This window comes from Caretta caretta, chromosome 9 (genome assembly GCF_965140235.1).
Source record: "Caretta caretta isolate rCarCar2 chromosome 9, rCarCar1.hap1, whole genome shotgun sequence".
Lineage (NCBI taxonomy): Eukaryota > Metazoa > Chordata > Testudines > Cheloniidae > Caretta > Caretta caretta.
The window spans coordinates 36,438,283-36,464,036 of NC_134214.1; the positions used below are offsets into that span (position 1 = coordinate 36,438,283).

General features: G+C 39.8%; 1 protein-coding gene across 5 annotated transcripts in view; it reads left to right on the plus strand.

Annotated features, from left to right (window-relative positions):
* The window catches only part of DOCK10 (dedicator of cytokinesis 10), a 201,307-nt gene that overhangs the window by 81,424 nt on the left and 94,129 nt on the right, over positions 1–25,754 (plus strand). For all 5 annotated transcript variants that reach the window (XM_048863538.2, XM_048863544.2, XM_048863551.2 and 2 more), the window contains exons 8-14: positions 6,303–6,486; positions 8,988–9,073; positions 10,386–10,469; positions 11,978–12,133; positions 14,307–14,528; positions 17,460–17,582; positions 19,327–19,409. In XM_048863538.2, the coding sequence (XP_048719495.1) occupies positions 6,303–6,486; positions 8,988–9,073; positions 10,386–10,469; positions 11,978–12,133; positions 14,307–14,528; positions 17,460–17,582; positions 19,327–19,409 (938 nt within the window). The remainder of the gene's footprint in view (positions 1–6,302; positions 6,487–8,987; positions 9,074–10,385; positions 10,470–11,977; positions 12,134–14,306; positions 14,529–17,459; positions 17,583–19,326; positions 19,410–25,754) is intronic.

Genomic DNA, 25,754 nt, shown 5'->3' on the forward strand with positions numbered 1-25,754 from the left:
GGCAGCCCACGATAGCAGAAATTACAAGAACAGTGGATTTTAAGAGATTTCTAGCATTCTGGTCTAAATCTTAAAAGAACAGGTCAGGAGACTGACACCTTTGAATTAGACCTGTTTAATCTCTAGCTTCTGGCCACAGGCTCTGAGTTTCTGACTCTTGCCTACCCCCTCAATCACCAGCTTTTCTGCCAGCTGTCCAGAGCTTTTGGTTATATCCCTAGATTGTTTTTTTCATGTCTTGTCCATCATTGGAAGCCAGTCTCTCTAGGTGCTGGGCAGGTGGGAGGCAGGCAGATGGGAGGTAGCCAGCTGAGATATTGCCTCTCCCATTGCATGACTAAGACACTTAGCATGGAGTGAATGTGCTCATGAGCTATCCACACTGCAGAAAGGCAGAAGTCTTAGGTTGGCAGCAGTGCAACAGCACCAGGAAAATCATCAATCTTTGTTCCCCACCACCACTCACAGAGTGTGATGAATGGAGGCGAGGGGAATGGATGAAGAGGACAAAACCTGGTGTAAAGCTGCAGTAAGTGAGAAGGAGTGGGTCCAATGAGTGTAAGTAATTATGCATTTCCAAGTTTGAGGAAGACTCGGGTCCTCCCGCCTACATTAGTTTCACACCATTGTAACCTCAGTGACTGCTGTTAAGTAACTCCCGAGTAACTGAGGAGTTACTCTGAGTAACTGAGAGGAGAATGAGGTTTTGAGCTGGTGTAGCATACATGTTGAAAAGGCCAGAAGTCAGTGGAAATAATACCATCTTTAAACTAAATTAAATTCACCTCTGTAACAACCCTGTGATTTTAGGGGAATGATCCTGTAGGCATTGGGCTAAGCCTTCTATTTCACTGCTATCTCATCTTTTGGTTTCTTATTTATGAATCTGAGATTTCTTCCAGAAGAAAATATTACTGAACTTCAGGTGTTGAAGATATCAACGTTTTAAGTCACAGGCCAAATTTCCATAGTGTAGGGGCAATAAAGAAGCAAATGGAGAAAGGAGGCATTTCTTTCTATTAGTGGCTACACAAGAAAATATTTAGATATAGACTTGAATCAAAGACTTGCACTGGATTTCATCTGCCTGCCAGGACTTTGAAGTGCATATGGAAAACTGGATATTAATGTTTTCCTTCCAAATGTCTTTAAGATTCAGCATGTGAGTTCTATTGCTCTTTTAGATAAAGTCTGATAGCATTATATTATCTCATTTAAACATCTTAGCACAGGCTGTAAAGGAAAGTGGATAATACAGACAACAGATGCATTCATTTTAATAATCTTTGTTCTCTTTTTCACATGAGAAAATTGGAAGGTGATTTCTTCTTTATAGATCCCACATAACCCACTTACATGGATATTTAGTGTACCAGGACTGCAGCCTCTCCTGGATGGAGACCAACATCCCCCTCCCTTCTGCCAGTATATTTCCAGGCTGCATAGTTCCCTATATGTGCTGGGTTATCCGATAGAGGCAAGCTGCCCAAGCACACCTGCTTGCTTTCTCTTACAGATGGTTAACAGGTGTAATTTCTAAAATTATAAGTTACCACATAGCTCTTCCGAGGCAAGCCTATTTTATTCTTAAAGTAAAAAACATTACAGAGAATACATATTAAAAACAATAAAAGAACCTACACACATGCTAATCAGCTTACCATGGTTCAGCCCAGCTCTAAGATGGGTTCCGGCAGGAGCAGTCCTTCAAATCCCCACCCAAGGAGATTCCTTGTGGTTACAAGTTCAGCTTCTCCTCAGAACAGGCACACAGTCTTATGGAGCCTCAGTAGGCCCAGTCCTTGCAACCGTTTTCAGCAGTCTTGGGCCTGTCCATTTGCTGGCTCAGGAGGAAGGCCCGGAGGCAGTGTAAAACCAGACTATTTCTCCAAAAATCCTTTCTGGGCCTGTTGGTCCCTGGAGAATCCAGTTTGAACTAGTGTAGGCATACCTCTCCTGGGGGTGGCTTCAAAAGCTGATAATAGAAGAAGTACATTAGCATCCCCTTCTCTGCTAGAGGAGGTACATAAAATGCCACAATAACGCATACACAACTGCATTTTTAATGCAATTAAAAGGGCTGGAGCACCCACGGAAAAAAAAATAGCAATTAGCTGATCAGGGCCTGCAAACAGCTGATTGGAGGTGCCACCAAACAGCTGGGAGAGGGACTTGGGGGAGGGTGGAGAGCAGTGAGCAGGCGGGGACCTCAGGGGGTGGATGGAGCGGGAGGGTGGGAAGAGTCAGAGTGGGGGCGAGGCCTCGGGGCAGAGCACCCCTGGGGAAAAGAAAAACTCAGCACCTATGAATCCTACATCAATAAAGCTCAACTGAATTCAGTAAAGTTTATCTTAATTCCGTAAGGTTTGTTCAAGGTATTACCGGATACTGTCAGTCTGTCAAATCAAGCAGCCATGAATGAGTTGTTACAAAATGCACATTCTGAAACCCTTTTCTTATTTTTTATAGCCTCTATCAATAGTGTTTAACAAAAAAAAGTGTCTACACCTCTGTTCTAAGATGAGGATTATTTCTATTACAGATAGAGCTGGGTAGAAAATGTTTTTTCTCCCCTGTGAGAATTTTTAGAGTTTGGACATTTTTCTTGTGACAAATCAACAACAGAAAAAAAATCTAGAAAATTTTCACAATCAGTAAACCTGGAAAAAAATCAGTTTGGGAATGATCAGAACTTTCTTTTTTGATTTTAGCCTTTTTTTATTTGTATGTTGTAATTAAATTTAAATTTAAAAAAATCCCAAAATGGGAAGTTTCAGTTTTGACTAATCAGAATTTTCTGGTGAAAAAAATTTTTCATCAAAAAATTCCTGACCAGTTCTAATTACAAAGCTATTCCTCAAAGAGGAAACCCATACCATCAGACAGATTCTCCAATTCAATTACATGACATCTATTTATGCCAGCTAAGGCTCTGACCTCATTTTCCTAACTCTAGCTCTCTTACTTAGAAGAACATTGTGCTATAACTTCACAAGCTGGTTGACTTGAGAGCTACACTTAGAAAACAATCGAGAGGTCTTATTCTTTGCATTGGGAAATAATAATGATGTATGGAGCTATAAAACTAGCATGGCACAATCATCAGATTTAATTAAGGCTATTAACTGAAAAAAGATTGAAACCTCAGACTCAAAAAAGGCCAGGTAGCACTACTGCCTGGATGAAATCTGCAGGGTTCTTCGATATCTTTACAGTCATGGCTTAATTTTTGTTAATGACATCTTTCTGAAATACTGAAAACAAATGAGTGAGCTTTGACAGCTATAGTAAATGGTTACTAATGCTTTATTATAAAGAAGGGCCATCCTGGTACGAGATCTCTCTGAAGTTTAAAAGAGTGTGATAAACGAGGCTTATAACTGGTGTTATAAGAGTATCCCATAAAATTTTGTAAATTTGGTAAATGTGAAGAGAGAAATGTACTGTATTAGCATTAGAGAATCTTGTAATTTAATTCAATTTCACCAAGCTATTTCATTAACTAAAGAGCTCATAACTGGGCCTGATACATTAAACATTTACTGCAAGTACATCATGATGATATAGACCAGTTTTAAGACTGATTGCCATTACATTGGGAATTGATTTTTTTTAACCTTCATTTAAGAAATATATAGCTACAATCATATACACATTATCTCACATTTTGTTTAAATTACCATTCAGTTTTCTCTTCTTAGAATGACTCTAACATGCTCACCAACAGCATCTTGCACTTTTCCAAAAAGCCATTTCAAAATGTGGTGACTGGTAATATCTCATCAGAATTTCCCACTGTCTTCTTTCCATGAAGGGGAAAATGTATTGTTCGCAATGGTCAGTTCTTCCAGTCTTCTGGAGAGATTTGTTGGTTGATTTCTTAACCTCATATTAACAAAATTGTCCTGGAGTTGTGTAGAAAAACGGGCAGACAATATACCTAAGTTTTTTCCATGGAATCTTTGAATTTCCTTAAACAGTCCTCTGTTGGGGGAACAATCTAATTTAAAGGCTATCTAATGCCTATGGTTCTGTAAATAATATTTAACTGTAAGAAGAAAGAATGAAGAGGAATGGTACAATTTACAGCCTGTATTAGATTAACAACTGGCCTCAATTATGTAATTGTCACAAAGCCATTTATAGAGGGAGCAAACTGTTCTGGAAGAAGGAAGGAAGAGATGGTGCTTCGAGAGGCACAGTCTCTTTTATGGCTGTTGGATGTACGCAGGGGGACTTCAAATGGGACTATTTGTGTAAGATAATTTTCACCAACATGAATAAGGGTTCTGTATTCAGGTCCTATTAGTGAAACCCACTCAGACATTTTAATCTTTCAAACTGGAATTTTCCTTGCACTTTAAAAGTGGATGGAGAAGAGGAGAAATGTTATTTGAGCAGAGATTAAAGTAAAGTGCTTTCTCCCTGAAAGCCTGTTCTGAAGACAAAGTCTTTGGATGTTATGTACTGCCAGAAAAAAACAGTTTATAAGGAATACAATGGAGTTGGCAGGCAGTTCAGAAGCCTTGTAGAGATTAATCATTCATATTTTGTTTAATACATTTTTTCACAATAATGTTGGTTGGATTAAATTAAGTCAGTGTTCTAGATTCTTCCTCTGGTTCTTTTCTGTTCTAAGCATTGTGTTATATATTCACAAGGCGTAACTGCTTCAGTACTTCTTTGAATATCACTAGAGCCCTGCAAATCTGTGGATATCCGCTCTATAGCCACAGATATCCACAGACCTTGTTTGCTGATCGTGGATGGACATGGATCAAAATTTTATATCTAGAGCCTTGCAAATCTGCAGATATCTGCTTTATATCCACAGATGCGGATATCTGCAGACCAATTTTACAGATCGTGGATCGGATGCGGGTACAAATTTTGTATCCATACAGGGCTCTAAATATAACTTTACCTCTCTGTAAAGGTTAAAAAACAATGAATATAAACATTGGGGTGAAGAATGGATAATGCACATGGCATACACACAGGACAGTTATATTTATTAGATGCATCCTGGCCATGCCAAGCACTTCAGGCCTTTAGGACTGGTTGAGAGTACTGTACAGACAGTGTCCTACATAGTAAAGGGATGGTTGTTAGTCTCCATTGTCTTAGAGACATCTTAATACTATATTGTGATGACTCAACAATATTCGTGTGCGAGACAAACTGAAAAGCATAGGGAAAATAGTGACTCAATGAAAAGAGCAGAAGTGGGAAGGCTCAACAACCTTGTTCCCAGTGCTCTGACCCTCAGCCTTGGAGAGGTGAGTGATGTGTTCAGGGATCATGTTTTCCCCTAAAAAGTGAAAAAAGGTTATTTTAACTTGAATTTTCCATTTCTGGTGGGGTTTGGGATGTAGGAGGAGCACTAGTAAAAGCTGTTGGGTGTCAGCGAGAGGAACTGACTCAAGTCTCTAGTGATTTTACAGGAGTGTCCATGGAATGCAGCAGTACAGCAGTTGTGTTGGGGGAAAAAGAACAAAGGGGCTCATCACTTTTCTAACTTCATTAGTTGCTCTGGAACTAGTCAGCAGCTTCACATAGTTGGTAGTATTTGTAAATGTCTTGAAATGGGAGACTGCATGAAACAGAGGATTCATCATAAGCAGCAGAACCTTTGACCTCAGGGTCACTAGTTCAATTCCAGCCCAAGTTGGTGGTGACTGAATACTCTTACCAGTTTACTGATTTACTGGTTTACTGATTACTCTTACCAGTAGTTGTTTGATGGAATGAGTTTGGTGGAGCTAGTCCAGTTCCTAGTGGGCAAATATCCACATCACAGAAACTACATTTAATACTAATTGGTGTCTTTCTGGCATTCTCAACAGAATGTTGTATGACTGAATGGGTATGGCATAGTTCAGCTGTAGAGGTGGTCTCTCCAGACAGCACTGAAACACATAACAATGCTTAGCACTTGTATAGTGCTTTCGTCTTCAGAGAGCTTTAATTATTTATCACATAAGTTACAACCCACATGTGAGATACTGTAGGAAAGTACTGCCAGAAGTTATGTAGGAAAGCTATACTGCCCATGGTATAGCAGTTTTATAGCTAAAAGAGGACTTCAGTCTCCTGGTGAGCATAGACAATGTTTCATGAACATTAATATCACAAAATTTATCATTTATGTTTTGTTTTTTAATGCCACTAAATTTCCTTGAGTGTTAGTCCGACGGTGGTTTGCCATATAAAAGCCCCACCACTCCATGTGACTTTTTTCAATAACTTTTGAAAATAGTTCCTGTCTTCATTTTAATATTTTTTTCTTTTTGATACAACAGAATAACAGGCTTAGGAAGCATGCCTTTGAGCTGAAAATGAATGACCTGACATACTTTGTGCTGGCAGCTGAAAATGAGCAGGATATGGATGACTGGATTTTCACTCTCAACAAAATCCTGCAAATAAATCCGGAGGGGACCATTCAGGAGAGGAAAAGCGCAGATCTCACCGATATGAAACTTGGTAAGAATGAATGTATTTGCATTGCTTTTTGTGCTGAATACAAAAAATGCATCTTCAGATTTTGGTTTAACTGCCAGCATCTTTGATGGATTCTGCAACCACAGCAGTATCGATTTTTGACAGAATGGCTCCAAAGCTTTTACATTCACTGAAAGTATCAGTTAACTCTTGGGGGTAATTTTCAAAGGGCTATGTGGAGTTTAAGCATCACAGCTCCCAGTAAAGAAGTGTGAGTCATGTGACAGCCTTGCACAAGTAGTTCTATATAAATTGAGTCTTGCCTATCGGTCTTCCATTTAATGTGTTTGTATGTATACTTTGTGACTTGCTGTCCTGATATTGTCTGAAAGTTTTAAGGAATTTTAGTTTGGAGAGGTCGGTCAGTGTTTTTTTGTTTGTTTGTTTAGTTTTCGATTTTACCATTTTTTTTCCTCTTTTATTTATTTATTTTACCTCTGGAAGAAATGCAAAATCCCAGCTGTTATAAGTTTCCATTTTGATGGAGGCTTAATGCATTAATGTGCTAGCATTTATTTCTGGCAATTGTGAATGAATTTGTGTATTAATGCCCTTTCACTATGTGACAAGACTCTCTTGGCCAACACACCAGGGATTGAACCAGGGACTTTCAGACTTAAAAGCATAAGCTAAAGCTCTAGAGCTGGGAGTGGGTAACAACTAATATCCCCTGTATATTGGGCATGAAGGGAGAGGCATAACACACTCACCAGTAGGTTACATTCTTTTTCAGCTCAAAGAAACCTTGTCCCAAGTGTCAAAGGCCACGGGTTCAAATTTCATTGAAGTCCCCACTTATGTGATGACCATCCTCTTCACTGGTATACCAGAGACTGAACCAGGAACCTAAAAGCATGAGCTGCTACAGCTTGAGCTAAAAAGCCACAGATCAGTAGCTGGAGGCTGTAACAAATAGCACTGGGAGTCAAAATCAAAATGTTCCCTGGGAGTGAGTTGTTTGTGATGTATCTTCCAACAGAGGAAAGGCAGGTTTTCTGTTGGAAACCTGCCAGCTGACTGTCCCACTATTTGGCAGCCTACCTGGTTGACTGCCAGTCAGAGTTGTGAACCTAGGACTTCCATGGTCCATGGCTCTGGGACAGCACACCATGCAGACTGCTTTGGAGCCATGGACTCCAGGACTTCCAAGCTCCCTGCAGTGGAGACAGGACCTGTAAGCTATGGGAGACCTGGCTAGAGCACTATAGTAGGGGACCTCTGTAAGCCCTGGAAACTTTCAGGGCTTCCCAGTTTCCTGCAGTGGAGCTGGGAGCCACGGCTGAGCTGAGAGCCTTGGTGCTTGGGCTCCCAGATAGCATTTCATTTTACATTTTTATTTTATATATTTATACTTTTCAAAAGTAATAAACATGACATTTTTATTATGCTGTGCTGGTATAAAGTACTGTGTGGGTCACATGTACCAAACAATTTGAAAGATGATTACTAACACAAAGAGAGGTTTAAAAACCCAGCACATGTCATTTTGTGTTTTAAGGCCATGACAAAGCAAAAGTGGTTCCATTATTTTCTATTAGAGCTCTTGGAAGCTTTATCTGAAACAGAATTGCATTCAACCATAAGTAACGCTAAGAGTTTTCAGGCCATATTCTCCCCTAAAGTAATTCAGCGTAGCTCCTTTGAAGTCAAAATGAAATGTTTTGATTATTTCAAAACATTTTTTCTCAGAATTTCTCTTTTGTGGGAAATTTTGGAAATTCTACTTTTCATTCCTAAAGAGAACAAATTTATTTTTGAAGGTTTTTGGAATTTCTCACAGAACGGAAATTCCAACTTTTAGTAAGTTCTAGTAATAACTCATATCATCTGCACCACAATTGGCTAAACTACCAAGGGGAAATAAAAATAAAAAAAGGATCTTCTACAATTGGAGAATTGCAGAGTTACATAGAATGATTCTCTACAGCTCCCCATTCTGGATTTATTTGTCCACAGCAGACAAGCCCTTGGAGTTTTTGGAGCCTTAGGACTTGGTCCCTAGCTGGTGTAAATCCATCACTGGAGTTACACCAGTTTATAATAACTGAGGATCTGGCCCATAAGATTATAGTAAAGTCCCCTGTGCTACCTCAAGAGGGATGGAGAAAGGTGAAAAGGCCCCTTCAGTAGGGGCATTATTATTTATTGTGTATGCAGTGCTCATAAATGTGCTAGATGCTTCAGAAAACAAATACAGACATGACCTTTGCCCTGTAAAGAATAACATCCAATTTTAGTTATGGCAAAATAAGAGGCAGTAACAAACAATAGTGGGAGATGGGGTTGGGAAGGACAAGGGTCACAGTGATAAAACCACTCTGTTAAACAGTTACAGAATATGTATATCTTGATAATTTGCTGTGCTAAAAGTGACAAAATATGGAATAGATAAATAGGATGTGAACTGGATTTTAAACCTGGAGGTTAATTGCAGGTGTAATACAAGTCTTATAGTCATTCTCAATAATGGTTTTCTTTTTAAGATTCTGAAGAAGTTTCGGAGAATTATGATTGCCCACAAGAGGAGACTGATCCTTCAGAGAACACCTTGCACCCAGACTTTGCAAAAGTAATAAACATGACATTTTACTATGCTGTGCTGTTATAAATTACTGCATGGGTCACATGTACCAAACAATTCGTAAGATGATTACTAACATAAGGAGAGGTTTTAAACCCCAGCACATGTCATTTTGTATTTTAAGGCCATGAGAAAGCAAAAGAGGAAGTGGTTCTGTTATTTTCTATTAGAGCTCTTCTTGGGAGCTTTATCTGAAACAGAATAGCTTTCAACCATAAGTAACGCTAAGAGTTTTCGGGCCATATTGTCCCCTGAAGTAATTCAGCATAGCTCCTTTGAAGTCAATTTATTCAAGAATGATTCATTCTCTTCTCTATTCAGCATCACTGCATTTTGGGAAACTTTGCCCTCAAGGAGGCAAGATTTCCAGTATTGCCTGCAGAGTTCCAAGGAAATTGGCTGTGTACTGGTGGTTATCTTATCTAATTTCACTGAAAGTTGTCGGTAGTGCTGGGGAGAAAGGAGTATGGTTTTTTTTTTCTTTCTCTGAAACTCTGGCATAGACTTCTCCATCAAGATGAGCTAATTTAAAAACAAACAAACAAACGAACACACACACACACACAAAAAGTGAATGGCGGCTACTTTTTGGTTATTTACGGTAACAAATGGCTAAAAAGCTATGATAAAAATATTATGTCGAGCTATTTTAAATGAATGCAGCTGGGTTATGATTGTCTATCTGATCTACTTTCTAATGTACATCACCATGACAAATTTATCTAAAGTAGATGATAATATGATACATATAAAGGACCAAATTCTGCCCAGATATGTGGGTGTCTCACTCCCCAGTTCCTTCAGTTATGAGTGGCACATGAATCTGAGGGTAAAATTTGATCCCGGTCGTACTGTGTAATGTGCTTATGAAACAGATTGACCTGAAATTTCCAAAATAATATTAAAGTATCACTGAATTCACGTGTTTGAAAAAATGGAATCCAAATGTCTGTTTTGTTTTTAGATAAATTATTCAGCCTTTAGTGGCACAGAAGACTGATGGTTAGAAGTTTGGGTTCTATTCCTGGCCCTTCACTGTGATTCTTGGGCCAGCGGCTTAACCTCTCCATACCTTAGTTTACCTATCTGTAAAACTGAGATAAAATGCATCTACCTTACAGGGATGTTGTGAGGTTTAATTAAAGTTTGACACTTTGGGCTCCTCAGATGATAGCTACTGATAAAAATAAAAAGTATTATTTTTATAAATGAAGCATCAATAATTTTTCTAAGTGTTACCAACTGTATCTGGAAAAAAATGTCTGTATACAGAAGACTAATTTATTAACTATTGCCACAGTACATCGCGGAAACAGAAGAAACCGTGAAAGCTTCTCGAAATACGGAACGACTAAATCTGTTCTCCTTAGATCCTGATATAACTGTAAGTGAGAATCCTGTTTTAGTTTCTAACGGTATTGAAGATAAAGAGGCCCAAACTGACTTGGTTACCAAAAAAACACAAGGGTTGTTTAGAGGTCAGCAGGCAGGTTGGGTACTTACCTATGCAACAGAATTCCACATCTGTGTTGAACACTATTTAGAATGTTGCATCTTCTCCTCACAAACAGTGTTTGAGCTACCCATCTTGGCGATGGCTGCTGCTGTTTTGTTGATTATGTAGCATTATTTATAGCTGATCTGCTTTTTAGATGAGTGGCATTAAAACCTAGCAGTGGGTGATTCTCAAAAAGGTTTCAATTTTGCTTTCACTTGAAGTCAGTGGCAAAATATTATTGACTTCAAGAAGAAACTACACTGGGACCAAAGCTTGGTTCAGCCGGAATAAGAATACCAAAGTTTAGTTCCTTCTCTGAACTATGTCTCAACCTCCTGAATCTCCCAAACTGGACTGGAAATCTCACAAGAACAGGCTATCTCAAGATTCCTGGTACTTCCTCATGGTCTGGAAATACTACAAGAATAGCATTTTTCATGGTTATTCCCTACTTTGGCTTTTACTGCAAAGATGCATACAGAAAAGATAAGCAATGGGAAGAAAAGTTCACCAAAGCTACTTAAGTAGCTTAGCTGGGGATTTGGAAGGTTCAGGTTGGTTTTAATTTATTTGAACATCTTTAGTAGCTTAATAGACATTAAACTTCAGGATTCAGGGCTTGTTACTTCTCTCATTGAATGGATGTTTTGCCAGTGGTTAATGGGGAACAAGACTGGAAAAACAGTCATCTTTATGACAGGTTTCAGAGTAGCAGCCGTGTTAGTCTGTATCTGCAAAAAGAAAAGGAGTACTTGTGGCACCTTAGAGACTAACAAATTTATTTGAGCATAAGCTTTCGTGAGCTACAGCTCACTTCATGCATGCATGCATCTGATGAAGTGAGCTGTAGCTCACGAAAGCTTATGCTCAAATAAATTTTTTAGTCTCTAAGTCATCTTTATGTTGTTGAGAAATAAAAACCTTGCCTAAAGCTGTAGTCAGGACACCCCTCATTCAAGTCAACTGAAATATAGGGTGATAGAGGTCTGAAATCTACTACACAGATGTCTTTGGAGTTACATTCTGTAGTGTTTTGTCTACATTCATCTAAACAGGGAAATAAACAATTCAAATTGGTCTCTGTTTTTCAAATTACAAGAAATTGACACCAAGGTGCTGGACTGGAATTCAGGGGATGTAAATTCAATTCTCAGCTCTGCCACAGACACCCTATGTGACCGTAGGCAACCTCTTTCCCTCAGCTCTTAATCTGTAAATTGGGAGTAATAATACTCTCCTTCCTTATAGGGGTTATATGGGGATAGATTATTCATGTTTGTGAGGTGTTCAGATACTGCAGTAGTCAATAGTGCAGATAGAAATCTTATTTATAATGTTGGATTTTTTTTTGTGTATACTACACATAAATAATCAGCCCAAATTGTTTATTCTAGGCCTCAAATCTTCAGAAAAAGGAGTTTCCAGGAACAGATTCAGTGATCAAACCATTTGAGGAAAAGGATGCAAAGAGGATCATGATAACTTGTAAATCCCTCAGTTTGAATCTTCAGGCTTGTGTGACTGAGAACGAAAATGATCCTATAACCAATGTAAGCTATGTATATTTCTCTGCATATGCATGTCTCTTTTCCTCAAGGATGGGACTGCTTAAATCTGCATTACTGCTACAATTAGGAGGTGCGATGAAAGCTCCTTCTTCCATATTCCAAGCTCGCTCTTCCCTCTCCCTGTGTGTATGCATTAGGCTTTAATCATGTACTCAGGGAGTTCTTAGACCAATGTTCTGCGGTTAATAATTGTATTGAATGTAGCAATAGAATATTTTGGAGGTATTGATTCTTTGTGGATCTAAGTGCAATAGAAAACAATCTGTGAAGATCCCGGTCAGCCTTTTCTTCACTCTGCATTATGGCCCTGATCTAAAGCCCATTGGCATCAAGACTCCCATTGACTTCCATGGGCCTTGGATCAGGTCCTATAAGCACACAACAAATTGGTATCAATGTAGAGCGGGCAACACTCTATCTGATAAAGCACAGTGTTTTGTAATGCTAATGTGCTCCCTCCATTGTACAAAGTGGGACCATAACCCAGTAGTTCACTCTGACTTTAGGAGATGTGTATATCTGTTGTGATGATGGAAGATTATTATTGCATTAGGATAGAAAATAGCACTGGGCCTGTATACAAGCTAAATGAAAGTAGACAAACTTTCATTTTATTGATTAAAGTGCTTACAGACTTTATAAATCCATGAAAGCACAATAAATACTGAGGCACAAAACTTAATCTGTAATATCCTCCTCCCGCTCTTATTCTTGTAAAAAAAAAAAAAAAAGAAAGAAAGAAAACCTAAACCATCAATGCACAATCCCTGGATCTTGTTAACTTCTGCTTTAAGTGGGAGGATTTCAAATATTTCATCAAATCCCATGTTCTGGCAATTCAGCTTCCATCCATTACATATGAGACATTGATTTTTCATTTGCAGATCACCACTAGAGTGAGTGCATAATCGGCATATGGTGGTCAGTACTTTTACAGCAGAATGAAGGAGCTGGGGAAGTAAAGTAATGATGATTGTAGCAAGGAAATGCAATAATTCAGTCCAGAACTACGAAAGCATAGAATGGATTATCTGCTAATGCACCCTGCATCCATAATTTCATTAAGGGTCCTGTTCCACAGAGCAATGCAAAGCAGCTGTAAACTGTAATGACTGCAGCCAAGCCTTTTGTGTCAGGACATTTGTGAAATGTGTTTCTCAAGGGATCCGTTTGGTAACCTTAACCCTTATCTGTGAACTAGCTGGTCTGCATATTTCTCATTCACATTTCCGATTTAGATGCCAACTGTACTGTCAAACCCAAGTTTTCAGAAATCATGAGTCAGGCCCCCCAGACTCATGAAACTGGTTTAAAACTCCAATGAGATAAATGTTTGGTCTGTTTTTTGAACCACAGGGTTCATGTTTTCATGCTTTTCTCTGCAACCATGAAGCTAAACACTTTTTAAAAAAATGAAAGCTGAGATTTTGACCTAATCACTGAATTCTAGGAGCAGGTGCTTTAAAAAAAACACCAAATATTGCAGGACTGGTGAGAAAATGGCAACGTTGTGTCAGCAAAGTTCTTTATTGTTGTTACTGCATGCACAATTGCAAAGGGATGCTATAAAGCAGGGGTTCTCAAACTGGGGGTCGGGACTCCTCAGGGGGTTGTGAGCTGTCAGCTGCCACCCCAAACTCTGCTTTGCCTCCGACATTTATAATGGTGTTAAATATATAAAGAAGTGTTTTTTTAATTTATAAGGGGGAGGGGTCGCACTTAGAGGCTTGCTATGTGAAAGTGGTCACCAGTACAAAAGTTTGAGAACCACTGCTATAAAGAGCAAGATCAAGGAGAGCATGAGTGCTGCAACGTCCTCCCAGAACAGTGCTGTGTTTGTTTTGCCCTTTGTGATTCCAGCTCTGCTAGCTAACATGAAGTGCAGGCAGAGCTATCACTATGCCTGACCTCTCCCAGTCCTTTCTGGGTAGTCTAACCCTGCAGGCAGAGCTAGAGTTGCAGCCCTGGAGTTCAAGGACTAAAAACATGTACTGCACCTGCACAGTGGTGCAAGGGTGGGAGAAATTTCTTGCACCCTACATCCTCTGGTGGCTGCACAGTCTGGCACATTGGACATAGAACTGATAGGTTTTAAACCTCTTGTGTTCTGATAGTATTATATTTTAATCAAGCTGTTTCTGATTTTTATCTCTAGATTGAGCCTTTTTTTGTGAGCGTGGCTCTGTTTGATATCAGGGACAACAGGAAAATCTCTGCTGATTTTCATGTGGATCTGAACCACACACTTGTTACACAGATGGTTTTAGGTTCCTCGTCTTCACTGGAAAATGGCAATATTGAAACAATGGACACAAGTGAAGCAAAAGAACCACTGGTCAAGGGATTTCCAGAGACTTGGTTGAAGTATCCAAAACAGGTACTTGATGCATGATGTGTCTCACTGATGTTTAAATGGGACTGTTCACACCACTAATGGTACTTGTGTTCCATATGCACTGTGCACATCCTAAACTGGGCTCTAATGGCTCCTTTGAAATTATCAGTATCTGTCATCTAGAGAAACCCATGAAGTGTGCAGCCATTTTTATGCTAACTCTTTGGGCTCAATCATTGACCTCTCCCAAACCAGCCAAACAAAATCACAATTTAAAATCTCATCTAGATGTCTGCATTACTCTCTAAGTTATGACACAATCTTGTTATTGTCACTCTTGTCCTCCATTTACTCTCCATACCAGTTTTCTTTTCCATATTATTAATTTACGTTACATCTGTTTTTAGGCTTTGATTCAGGAAATCACTTAAGCATGTGCTTGGGGGATTTCCTGAATAGGGATGTTTTCCTGAACTGGGTCCTAAGATTGTATGGTAATGGGACCATCTCTTCAGTAAGTTCTGTAATTCATCTTTTTGCAAAAGGATGTTTGGCTTTATCGTCGGGCCAAATTCCAACATGATGTATCACATTTTGACTCCAGAATTTCCTTATAATTTCAGTTGAAGATACGATTACACTCAGGTATTAAACTGCATACTAATGAGTCCGTTGTGTGGCTGTGACCAAATTTCTTTAAAAAATAGGCATCTATGCTATCTCATTAGAGGCAATTTTTAATGGAAAGAAAGCTCCCTGGTTACCTGGGATATCATAGGGCTGCCCCAGTAGAGATGGTCAGAAACTCAATTTTTTGCCAGAGAAAATTCTGTAAGAAAAATCTCCTTTCAAAATTTTTCAACCAAAAAGTGGTGGGTTTTCTAAAGGAATTTTTAAAATGACGTGAAAGAAGAATGTTAATTTTACTTCGTATCAAAACGACATTTCAAAATGAAAAGTTTCATTTAGTTTTCAAATGTCAAAGTGATACAACATTTTTCATTTTGTTTCAACTTAAAATATCATTTCATTACGTTTTTATTTCTGGAAACTGAAAAATTTCAGCTTTCATTTTTTGTTTTTTAAATTAATTTATTTTTATCCTTTCCCTCGCTTTTGTACTTTTCCCTCTTTTGTCCAATGGGATACAGGGGAGAAGGTAAAGAAGTGTGTAAAAGTGGGGAAAGCACCGATTTTCAAGCTTTTTTACTGTTTTCCAAAAACTGAAAATAGATTTTTTTTTATTTCCCAAACTGAAACAAAACAATATTTTAAATTAAAATGAAACAAAACATGTCATTTTATTTTAATGTTGATTTGAAACAACATTTTTTATTTCAAATTTTCTAATCAGAGAATCAAACATAATCCTCAAAATTGATATTTTCCAGTGAATAGTTTTAATTTTAGTTACATTTTTGTTTGAAATCAGCTCTGCTATTTTAACATCCAGAAATACAGATTCCTCTGTATGTAAAGCAAAAGGAGAATCATGATGAAAAATACAAATGATCTGATTTCTTGTATTGAAAATATATCACTCTGGTATCATATTCAATATTCTCATCTTACATATGTGTACATATCACAAAACAGATAACCAGTCAATATGAGCCCTTTCTGGGATTCCAAAGAAATTCAAAAGTGAGGCATTAATTCGACTTCCCTTTAAGTTCAGTTAGACTTCCTTAGTGCTGTTTACGTACACTCAGTGACTTGAGGATAAGTCTCAGATGAGCCTGCATGCTATAACCGACCCTCTTCAATGATTATCTAGAAGAAATTTTGAGAGCCACTGATGGAAACCTACAAGATGGTGTACCCATTGATGGATGAAAAATTAGTCATCTGTGGTTTGCTGGTGATGTTGACCAGATTGGATCATCGGAATAAAGGTGCAAATATTGCTCGAAAGAGTAGAGATGGAAGCCGAGACTGTTAGGTCTAAAGATATCACATGGAAAGACAAAGACGGTTGAAAAGTTGAAGATATTTCTACCCAAATTTGAAGAGACATTGGAGTGTGTTGAGCACTTCAAATACCTGGGTAGCTTGACCACAAAGGATGCTAAACATCACTTAGAGGTCTGACATAAAATTGGAGTCACTCCTGCTGCCCTAGTGACATGCAGCCACATTTGGAGAAGCAAAGGTATTACCATGAAGTGCAAAATGAAATTGCTATAGTCTCTTGTCTTCAGCATCTCGCTGTATGTATGTGACACATTGACGCTAAGGAGCCAGGACATTAAGAAGCTTTCCGCCTTGTAATTGGAAAACTACAGGTGATTGCTGAGCATTAGCTATACCTCATACGCGACTAATGAGGAGGTGATCCCTCAAATTTACAGCATAACTGGAGTGATACCGTCAAGGATACTATCAAGATGACCAGACAAAGAAAACTTGAGCTGTGAGACATATGGGCCAGATAAGTTTTGCAGAGATTGGTGCCAGGTGCAAGGGGCAGAGGGCACCCACAGCAAGTTGGTTCGACAAGGTGGTTGACTGGATGAGATGCAGTATGGCACACTTCTGTGTGAAGACTGAAAAATGAGGAGGAAGATTGCTGGCCAGTGACTCCTGTGTGTTGTGTTTACTGTTCGTTGTGATGTGACTCTGTGGTTGCTTTGAACTATGAGAGAACATATGTATGTGAGTAACTCTAAGAGAGACTAATGAACCATAAAGGGCTTCAGTTTGTGTAAATGATCTAACATTTACACATCACCTCTGTATTTGGCCCTGTGAGTCCAAACAAATAAACCTAAGTTGGCCTAAGGAAGTGAAGTCCCGGTGACATCCCCATTAAGGGGACTAGAAGAAAGTGCAAGATCCACCAACACAGAAGCCCTCTAGGTTCACTTAGGCTCAAACAGGAACTTCCTTTCCACCAACTGGGGGCATTGACAATGTCTCCACTTGTTACAGAATTGTTATATGCTTATTAACTATACTCTTTTTTATTCATAGGCTCTTTTCTCCATAAGTAACCCCCATTCTGAGATTGTTTTGGTGGCAAGAATAGAAAAGGTGCTCATGGGAAATATTGCCAGCAGTGCTGAACCTTACATTAAGAATCCAGACTCTAATAAGGTAATGCAGTATAAACATAAATTGCCTCTTTGATTGTTCGTGTAAATGTTGTGGGTGGAAAACACTGCACACTATATTTGCAAGGCTTATGAGTTTATGGATGCTTAATTGTACAGGCTCACTTAGGATCCTCTCCTATTGAAGTCAGTAGCAATATTCCTCTTGACTTCAGTGGAAGTAAGATGAAGCCCTTAAACATGTAATGCAAGAATAAACTTAATATAGTAGATGTAGTTTGCATCAGGACATCTGGTAATAGAACTGAGTTGGTAAATATGCATTCTAGATGAAATACTGTGTGATTATAATCTATTTGTTGTGTACTACTTGTGCTGGTATTATTCTAGCTGAGTGAATTTCAATGCCCCCAGCCCCATACAAAGCATAAGTAACTGCCCTTTGAGAGGGGACTTAGGTGGATGTTTGGTTCCAGCCATCCACATGCTGCAATCTAAAGGCAGGCAGCATGACTACATTACCAATGCTGCAATGGGCTAAAAGGATGACTGCTTCCATTATAAAGTGATTTTGGAACATCGGATCCTAGCTAGTCTCCCGCTACAGTCCCAAGTAGGCAGGTGTACAGCCTACTTCCATGGTGCACATGGGGTGCAGAGGCTTCTTTGTGGGTACGCGTACACTGCGTCTGAGAGGTGTGATGCCCAGCAAGGGTAGACAGATTCAAGCTAGCTCAGCTGGCACCAAGTGTCTAAGAATAGCAGTGTGGATATTATGGCACTGGCATACCTCCCTGCTGCAATGTAGACATACGCTGTGTGGCCAGTTCACACTTTCCCTTCCTTCACATAAGGGTTTAAGAAGGGCTCTCTATGCTAAGGAGATATTTACCACTCTGATATCTTGACTCTACATAATGATTAGGACTTGAGTGTGTTGCACAGAGTGCCGCAGCAGATTTGAGGTCCCCACTTTAGAGGTTTCAGAAAATTTAATTTCAATGAACTGGGAGAGAGAGATTGAAATTGTAAACGCCTAAAGGTACCTGCCATGGTACACATTTTCCTGACATGTATTTTTTTAACTATTTCAACAAAAAATATTTCCTCTGTTGGTGTGCCTGAACAATTTTAAACTCCAGGGTTGATCTGCTACTTGGATTTATATGCACTCAAAATGCTTTGCAGACACTACACTGAAAGGCCGAATTCTGTCTTGACTTAGGCCGCATGAAACCCCATTGATTTTAACGGGGTTGCGGAAATTGTAAGGCAAGACAGAATCGAGGTTGACATCTGCTGGCTGCACTATGATATCCCAGCTCTGAGACCAGAATATCAATCTTACCATTCAGTTAATTTAAACAAGAGAGCCGTGGTACCATGGAAGGGATTAATTTGCAGGAAGAACATGTAGTATTTCCACTGCTTCCCTTTCCCAGCGGCTTCCACCAGAGGGAAGGGAAGACTAAATTTCTTCAGGGGCTCCATAAAAGACCCCCCAGCAGAGGTTGCTCAGAGGATGTACTTAAACAGTGCATCCCTGTTACCCTGTTCTCACCTCCTCCCAGGGCCAGCGCCACCCCCTGTGGACCTCCAGCAGAGTGCAACTTTTCCCTAGTAAACTTCTCCCATGATGATGCTCCACCACTCTGGTCTGATTTTGTTAACCCTTCAGATAAACACCACCTAAATTGCATTTCCGGTACGCATAGGTACGCACCTTGTTTCAAAAACTGTGATGATGACATTGATGATACCAATGGTATTTATTTTTCTTTACCTAGTGTGCACAAAAAGTGTTAAAATCCAACAAACAGTTCTGTGGCAAGCTGGGGAAATACCGTATGCCATTTGCTTGGTCAGTGAGGTATGTATATTGATTATTTTTATATAACATTTCTAACAACATCTTACAGCTCACCCTGCTCTTGTATTTGTGTACTTTTATTATGAGCCACATTTTCAGTTTCAAACTAATACTTTCTACTTCATCCATGCCCCTGGCTGATTCTGGTGGCTTTAATCAATTCTGTTTTGTCCTATTTCCCTTTATTTATGGAAAAGAATTAAAGTCATGTTCCCATTAAATACTCATGTGGTAGCATCTATCACTCACACACCTGCTGAAGTTGCTAGAAAGCATCAAGAACAATGTCAGTTTATGACAATAATGCAGGAGCAGACCCACTCTGAGCAATTTTGTGCTAAATATTCTAAGAGAGGTTTGAAAGTTAAAATTCTTTCAGGAGACTTTTAAAAAGCTAATTCTTCTCTGAAATGGGAATTGAATACGTACTATAGGAGCCTAAATACAGATTTAAGAGCCTACATGTAGGTATCCAAGACTGGAACTCTGTCCCTGTGATTACACCTGTCGAGTTTTGAGAAACATTGGCCAAAGATCTGGGAGTTGCACAAGCTCCTAGTAGCCCCAGTGCCTATGTCTTGGTGGTGGTGGAGGGGGAGAATGCCTTGGAAGCGCTTGCATTGTTAGCATTCTCAGCAGGCATTAGAAAGCTGGAGGTTTTATTTATTTTGTCTTTTCAGTAATAATTAATGACAATAATGTGATTATTGTTGGATCCCCTCTCTTGTAACGCTTAGCCTCATGACCTCTACCTCTTCTCCTGGTTGCTTCCTGTCCATTTTCTTTCCATAGTACATCTGCACGTTCTACTCTCTCTCACTTCCTCATCTCTCCTTTGGGACTATTCCCTGCTTTCTTTGTTGCCTTCTCCTCTTCCCAGGTGTCATGGGGGTGTGCCAGTCCTGGAGTACCCCCCTGCTGGCCAAGTGTGGCACTGCAGATGTTCCCTGCCTGTTTGCTTCTCAAATGTGCATCTCATCCACTTTCTACAGGCCTGTACTGGAGATGTCGCTTAGTCCTCCAGCCAAGTCACAAACAAAACTTAACCCTTTCTAGGGTAATAAAAATCCAATTGAAAGATCCCAACAAACAAAAAAGTTCCTTTGCCCTTCAGCGGCTTCTCTTCAGCCCATCCTCTGGGCCCTGTTCTTAGCCCCTTTCTGGGCTTTGAGAGTCTTTCTGTCCCTGGGTTAGAGCACTCAGCACCCAGGCTGACTCCCTGACAGTACCAGTATCAGTCCCTTTCTAGGATCTGCTCTCAGAGGTAGGGCTGGCCATGTCTCCCCTTAAAGGGGCCAGTCACCCTGTGATACCTGACACCTAGATTCCTGCCTTCTGCCTTGGTTTTCTCCCTTCCTCTATTGTTCTCCCTCCCTTCTGTCTCTATTTTTCTTTGATTCCTTTCTTCCTCCTTTTCTGTTTTGGTCTCTGCTCCTCAGCTTTGTCCTACTTCTCAATTTATTGCTGTCCAGAGAGCACTGCTCAGTGGGGTCCAGTAGCACCTCAGGCACTGCTCCCCATTGTGTTCGTAGTATATGCACCAAGTGGGGAATGGAACCTTGCTCAAAGGAGTAAGGTCTGCTAGAGGTAGAAGCACTTTTCTTCTATAGCTTCTGTCCTGCCATTTTGTTTCAGGAATGGTAGAGCACTAAATAGAGGCCCTACAGAAGCAGTTGGGGAGCAGCAGCTTCCCCCTCGCCCCACTTGACAGCTTTCTAGTTGAGGGGCTGTCCAGGACAACCAGGGGTAGTTGTAATGCACATGGAATGGGTCTGGAATGAGTATACTCCTACCTGACTTGGAGCTGTGGAGCCCCAAGGGGGAACTGTCGCCATCCCCAGGGCAGATGGAGGTGGTGATTCTATAATTATAGAGGTTTGGAGATGAAGATGTGGGGAGAGAGGCAAAAGAACAACGAAGCTGAGCTATTAGAAGCACTCATTTATATTTTATTGGCAGACAGTTTGGTTGCTCTCCAGTAAAGTAAGGAGAGGGGTTTACTTGTTCAAGGAAAAGGAAGATAATTTGTTCTGCTGTACTGTACCCAGTTCAAGGATGCACATCAATATTTATCAACTTTATATGGCCAAAGGACCATTCATCAAAATTACATGAATAGTTGTCTGTTGGTTTGGCAGAACAGTTTCAGCATATAAGGGAAGGTACAATGGAGGTATATGCAGGCTAGGAGCCAAACCTAAGCTATTTCTTTCTTAACTCTCTCCTGCCTAGCTCATTCCCACTGCTGTACCACTAGTGTGGCAGGAGAAGAAACTGAGACTCCTTTGCACAGGGACTACTCCCTGCAGGCATGGGGTGGGGGTGGCAGAGGCAGAGCTGGCTGGTCACGGGGGGGACATGTGCAGGGGCTGCATTGTTCCAGTGCATTGGTTAGCTTGAGAAGCATGGTGACTCAGTCAAGAACTCCCACCAGCACAGCACTACTCTGCAATAACCCCACTGTGAGCCGAGTCTAGTGATCGAGCCCTTCATCAGCATCCCTAAACCCTCACACCCATCGAGCTAAGTGGGATGTGAAATCTCTTGGCACCTTTCTGGATCAGGTCGTTAGTAAGCAAACTCAGCTCCAGTCTGGGTGACAGGCTCCCCAGGTAGAGCGTGTGAAGTGTTACCTGCCTTGAGAAGGGATTTTATGAAGCCGATCAGCTGAAAGGGGAGCTTCCTAAGCTCGCAAGGAGAGAAATGCCAAGGAGAGGGGCTTAAGTGCCTCAGGATCCTCAGCCACAAATCCTTTCCTGGAATTAGGCATCTAAGCCAGGTCAGCCACTTAAGTAGTCCATGTCCTAGTAACCAAAAACATCCCTCTCTGCTGCTGATGCTTGATATCTCTCTTGTGCTCGCTCCCTGTGCCCCCCAGTGTCTTTTGATCACTAAGGCAGTCTGCTGCCCCTCCACCTATTGGTTGCCTGCCTCTGACCCTCCTGATGGTGGGGGGGGGGGAGGGGCTGGCAGCTCACAGGTGTTAGGCATGGTCTGAGCACACCCACCAGAACAGGACCCACAGGTGAGATTGGTGCTCCCCTGCTTAATTTGAGAATCCTACTTTGGGGCCTCAAACTACAGACTTCTTTTCCACTCTGAAATATGTTGTGGTATAATTATTGGCTCTTCTTAAACTTCTCCATCGTTAATGAGAACATGGCAGATGACACGGTGTAGCAGAAACACATTAGTCCAAATTCACTACATTCATAAACACATTGACAGCACTGGTGTTATGCCAGGGTTGAATTTGGTTCAGTAGGTCACGTTCTGCTCGCATTTATGCCAGTGTAAATCCAGAGTAAATCTATTGCCATACTCCCAGTGGCATAAGAACAATGAAGTATAACAAACACTGATATAACAAAGAATTTGATCCAACAAAATCTATTTCTAATTTTGTAGCTTGAAAATAGATATTTCCACAAGACACACATCACACCACACAAAAAGTGTTTTGACTAGGATAAATTGCAAAAATCTTGGGTTGAAAATGTATTTTCCACTTATTTATTTTCTTGCATTAACTGTGTTCACATTTTATTGTGGAAATTTTCCCTTTTGAGTTATTATAATTTAAAGCAGTTACAGATGGCCACAGTGTGATTTTTACATATTCATTCACTCAGCCAAAATATGACAATTGCATATGTGTCATGTTGTCATTTGTGCAATTGAAACTCTGATTACTTTATTTAATAACAGAATTGTATGCACCCTTCAGGTTGCTGACTCAGGTTTTTGCCAGGATTTCTCTCTGGCATTGGTCTCATTTGGTGCACTATAGATATTTGCAAGTGACTGTAATTACACTATACATTAGAATGACAGTGTGATACATCAGCCTTCCATTCTCATATTCCTACCAAACCTGCCAAGATTTGTAGATGTATGTCTGGTCTCCATTTAATAGATGTGGGGAAACTTTACTCACTCGGATTAATTTTTACATTACCCTCTTGCCTTGAACCCCCTCTACCTACACAGATCCCATAGTATGACTCTCTTAACACTTTGCAAGGTTTGGGGCCAGATTCTCAGCTGGCGTAAACTGGCATAGCTGCTCTGAAGCTAATGAAACTATGCTGACTTATACCAGCTGAGGAGCTGGCCCTGTATCTCTGACCAAACAGGTGAGCCATCCCTCCACAGTATCTTAGCCAACCCTTAAGAAATGTCATACCAAGTTTAATATTAAATTGTGACCTTTCTACAGATATTTTAACCTACAGAACCAGTATAATTACAATGTAATAGCTAATGAAATTCATACTAAAAAATTATATAGAAATGTTTAAAAGGTTAACAAAGGATCTCATTATTTATTAAATTCTGTTGGTTTTCAGAGTATTTTTATAGAACAATATTAAAGTTTAATTCCTTTTTAGTTATCTAGGACTTTTCCAAAAAGGAGGCTTGTAGTACACAAGGAACGATCAGTAGAGAGTCAATAAATTATTATTCAAATGCTAAATTCCTGGATTTTATGAGCATTTTATGATCCATCCCTTTCTTTGAATTAACTCAAGTTTTGTTCAATGTCAGCTGTCATTATCAAATAACTGTAGATTACTTTCTATGGTCAGGGACTCTCACTTGCAAGTGTGACTCATAGTATAAATCTATCTAGCAAAGTTTAAGGCTGAAGTTAGTTAACTAGAGCTGTAATACACATAATGCTTGCTCCAAAAGCAATTCTTCAGCTTTTATTAAGCCCTAATAACTGAGGTACCAGTATGATCTGGCAAGCAAAAAGCCACGTAATTCTCTTCTCAGTGTATATACATAAGCCCCATTATAACATGTGCCTAAAGGAGACCAAATTTTCTAACTGCATTCACAAAATATGAATAGTAGCAAAATAGGCTGTAAAGATGGTTTATTGCAAGTGGGTGATTGCTAATGTAAGAATCTATTTGCATACACGGTTGCCTATTTCGTTCATTCACGTGCATAGTTTTCATGCAGTTTTGATGTTCAGTGATCACACAAGGCTTGCAAGGAATCTGCTTTGTTCCATGTTTGGTTACAACTGGCTGTGCATAACAACAAGAGCTTCTCAGTGCCCTGAAACTCTGACTAGGAAGCTCAACCCTTAAAGGTGCAGCACCTAATTCCACAGCAGTTACCTGTTTGTATTAATATATTTATATTTTGTGTGCACTACTTACATACCTTTTCTTTTTAATCTGCAGTGAAAGTCCATCAGTATTTTTGGACTGACATCTCCCCACCTTACTCTTCTAGCCTGGATGCTGTGTTTTAAGGCCTCAGTTGCTAGAGCAGTGGCTCTCAACATTTTCAGACAACTGCACCCCTTTCAGGAGTCTGATGTGTCTTATGTACCCCCAGGTTTCACCTCACTTAAACTACTTGCTTACAAAATCAGACCTAAAAATACAAAGGTGTCATAGCACACTATTACTGAAAAAATGCTGACTTTCTCATTTTTACCATATAATTATAAAATAAATCAATTGGAACATAAATATTGTACTTACATTTCAGTGTATAGCATATAGAGCAGTATAAACAAGTCATTGTCTTTTAGTTTGTACTGACTTCTCTCATGCTTTTTATGTAGCTTGTTATAAAACTAGGCAAATAGCTAGATGAGTTGATGAACCCCCTGGAAGACTTCTTTGTGCCCCCAGGGATACGTGTACCCCCGGTTGAGAACCACTGTGCTAGAGTAACTGAATGCATGGAGAACAGAGAGAAAGAAATCTTCCCCATCGCACAGTGACTCTGCAGTCACTCGACAAATTCTAGTGGCACAAGGGAGGCTACTTATTGGTTATTTCATACATCTCTCCTGATAATCTGGAGACCTAAGGCTTTGGAGAATAGAAACAATGCTAAAAGCATTTGATAAAACAGAGTTAGGTTACTTCCCTGTAGTTATGGAGAAATTTAATGTTGGTCCCTCCACCTCAGCTAACTGAGTTAAGACATTGTACATTTGTCCTTATCAGTAGAATCCTCTTCTCGGGGTTTACTCCGTTATTTAGTATCTGGCAATATTTCCTGCTGACATCAATTATTTTTTCACTGGCAGTATAACAGAGAGGTAAATTAGGGAAGAAAGACTGGCTTCTTGCTTTGTGGAGTAGCCCTTTGTGTCAAAAGCATTTTACTTTTCTAAGCAATCTTTTTTCGTGATGCAGTTGAATCCAATGTTGTTTGATTGCACAGCTGTTATAGTATCCAATCCAGCCAGAGTGTTTGAACCCTTGGGCAATTCAAAGGGCACTGGAATGTCTTAATTAAATCCTGAAACTGGCAGTGAGCAGAAGTGCAAATATCTGAGAATGATTTCCTGTGCAATCAAAAGCTGATATG